This window comes from Mesitornis unicolor, unplaced genomic scaffold (assembly GCF_000695765.1).
Source record: "Mesitornis unicolor isolate BGI_N332 unplaced genomic scaffold, ASM69576v1 scaffold35419, whole genome shotgun sequence".
Classification (NCBI taxonomy): domain Eukaryota; kingdom Metazoa; phylum Chordata; class Aves; order Mesitornithiformes; family Mesitornithidae; genus Mesitornis; species Mesitornis unicolor.
This window is the reverse complement of record NW_010210422.1, coordinates 59,892-62,431: the sequence shown is the minus strand read 5'-3', so window position 1 is coordinate 62,431 and position 2,540 is coordinate 59,892. Positions and strand designations below refer to the sequence as shown.

The window sequence follows — 2,540 nt, the reverse complement described above, 5'->3', positions numbered from 1 at the left end:
TCCCCCCAGGGCTGCAGAACGCAGGGTGCTGCCAGCCCCCGCACAGGGCCCAGGGGCAGGGGATCCAGGTCTGGGGACTGCCCTGGTGTCACACAGATGTTGCCTGGTGGGAAAGACTCTCCCCCCAGGGCTGCAGAACGCAGGGTGCTGCCAGCCCCCGCACAGGGCCCAGGGGCAGGGGATCCAGGTCTGGGGACTGCCCTGGTGTCACACAGATGTTGCCTGGTGGGAAAGACTCACCCACCGCGTCCACATTGAGCTCCCGCCGGTACTTGGTCTGGTTGGTGGTGGCATTCAGGACGTGGAGGTGGAGCTGGGTGAAGAGCCGCACGTCAGAAGATGCAGACGTGCCGTGTCCCGCCAGCCCCGTGGTGCCACGTGGAAACTGTGCACGCTGTGGGCTTGTCCCTGAGGAACGGAGAGCAGGGTCCTGCAGCACCCCATGCCTCCTGGCCCGGGCCAGGCTGGAGGAGAGGGAACCTGGGGCATGGCACTGAGACCTTGGTGTCACCAGCTTCTTCCCTGTGCCCCCATGCACTGCAGGGCACCGTCCCCATGGGACTGAGGGACAGCCGGGGTCCCAGCCCTGCTGGAGTTGTGTGGTGGGTAGCTCCTGTGGGCTCTCCAGCATCTCTCCATGCAGCTGGGAGCCACCCGGCCAGCACAGGGAGCTGCAGCACCCTGACTCTGCTGCTCCTTGTGCAGGCAAAGGGGAGGCTGGGTTGTGTCCTCTGTGTCCTACCTGCTGTACCAGTAGTAGAAGTGGCACATCCCGCTTGCTGCCTCCTCCTCCTCCTCATCCCAGAAGCAGGTGAGGTCCTCAAAGGAGCGGGAGAAGCAGAGGATGTCCTCGGGCACCTCTGCCAGCAGCGCAGCGTCTGGGAGGAGCATGGGCGTGAAGGAGCCCCAGGGCACAAACCAGTCCCCATTGCCACCTGTGTCCCCTTGCCCCATGCCCCCTGGCCAGCTCACCCCTGAGGCCACTCTGTGCAGGCACCTGGGCCAGCGTGGGCATGGCCGTGGCTGTGGCACTGCATGGAGGGACATGGCAGGGCTCCCCATCAGCCGGCCCCACTGCTCCCCCCTCCTCAGCACGCGGGGTCCTTTGGGACAAACAAACATCCCAAAATAGCCCTGTGGTCGGAGGGGGGGCTCTGGGCCCCGGCCCCGGCGATTGGGGGAGAGCACCCCTGCCCTGCTTACGCCGGAAGGTGCGTGGAAGTGAGATAAGGAGGAACAGTGCCCTGGGGAGAGAGAAAGGGACTTGGGGCTGGCGTGGGGGTGTGTGGTCCTGAGCAGGGTGGGGGGAATGCTCAAACCCCGGCCCAGGGACTGCTTGGGGGGCTGTGGGTTTCTCTGCCCCACTCAGCAAGCTGCTTTCCCTTTCCTTGCAGGGATGAGCTGGGATGAACTGGAACATCACACCTCGAAAGATCTCCATCCCAAGCACTGGTGGCTTTGCTGGCCCATGGAGGCCTGCCACTGGTGGCAGGGAAAAGGGTCCCAAGATGCAGATGTGTGAAGCACAGGGGTGGCCTCGCTGCCCCTAGCATTGCTCCAGCACACCCTTCTTCCCCCGCTGCCTCTGCTTTGGGACCTGCTCCAGCCCTTCTCCTCCTCCTCCTCTTCCTCCTTGGGATGTGTTCCTTTCCCCAGGAGGTGCAGGACCCCATGACCTCTGCCAGCATCTGGCCCTGCCCCATGTGCTGAGTGCATCCATCCTTTGGTACAACCTGCTGTGCTGCCAGCTGAGCCTGCCTGGCCAAAGAATAAGGGACAGTCCCCAAATGTCCTTTCCACCTTCTTGGTGTCCCCTTGCTCTCCATGTCCCTTCCCTTGCCCTGATCCCCAGCCTTGTTCCTCCTTTCCCAGCCCACGTCCCACCCTGCAGACCGCAGACCTCCCCCACTTACTCTTCCTTTTTTGCACCCCATTGCCCCCAGCCCGGACCTTGTGCCAGCTCTGTCACCCCCAGCTCCCAGTGCCAGAGGATGCGGTGGCCAGGTCCCAGCAGCCTGGTGGCATGGGGACCCTCATCAGCCGTGCTCAGGCAGCGCGCAGCCAAGCCAGTGGTGGGCTTGAGGCTGTGGGCCAGTGCAGGAGCATCGGGATTAGCCCAGCAGTGCCACAGCATTATCTGTGGTGCAGAGCTGTGCCCTCAGACATTAGCTTGAATTTTGTTCCGATCCTTTTAACGAGCTTTCGATGAGCGGAGAGCCCCTGTGCTACCTGCATGGGGCTGGGAGCCGCAGGCTGCCATCCCAAAGGGGTCCCTGAGGGCGGCCACGTCCTGTCCGCAGAGAGCAGGGATGTTCCTTTGCTCCAGACACCCCAGGGTTTCCCATGGGTGAGAAGGGGGCTCCATTGCCCACTCTGAACACTCCTCACATGCCCTCCTGGGATGCCCCCTCCCCAACCCTGCAAGGTTTTGGCTGCCTTAGGGTGCTCACTGCCCGCACTTGACACGCCTGCTCCTCTCTGGCCCATCCTTTGGGGTTGAAAATGTCCCAGAGGACTTACCTTGGGATGTCACTGGCTCG

The 2,540-nt window shown here is 63.3% G+C and overlaps 1 protein-coding gene across 1 annotated transcript in view; it reads right to left on the bottom strand.

Moving 5' to 3' along the window:
* MPL (MPL proto-oncogene, thrombopoietin receptor) overlaps positions 1–2,540 on the bottom strand; it is a gene marked incomplete at its 3' end in the record, with an annotated part of 6,866 nt that overhangs the window by 2,362 nt on the left and 1,964 nt on the right. The window contains 4 exon segments of the mRNA XM_010193172.1: positions 241–335; positions 337–408; positions 752–878; positions 2,521–2,532. Of these exon segments, the coding sequence (XP_010191474.1) occupies positions 241–335; positions 337–408; positions 752–878; positions 2,521–2,532 (306 nt within the window).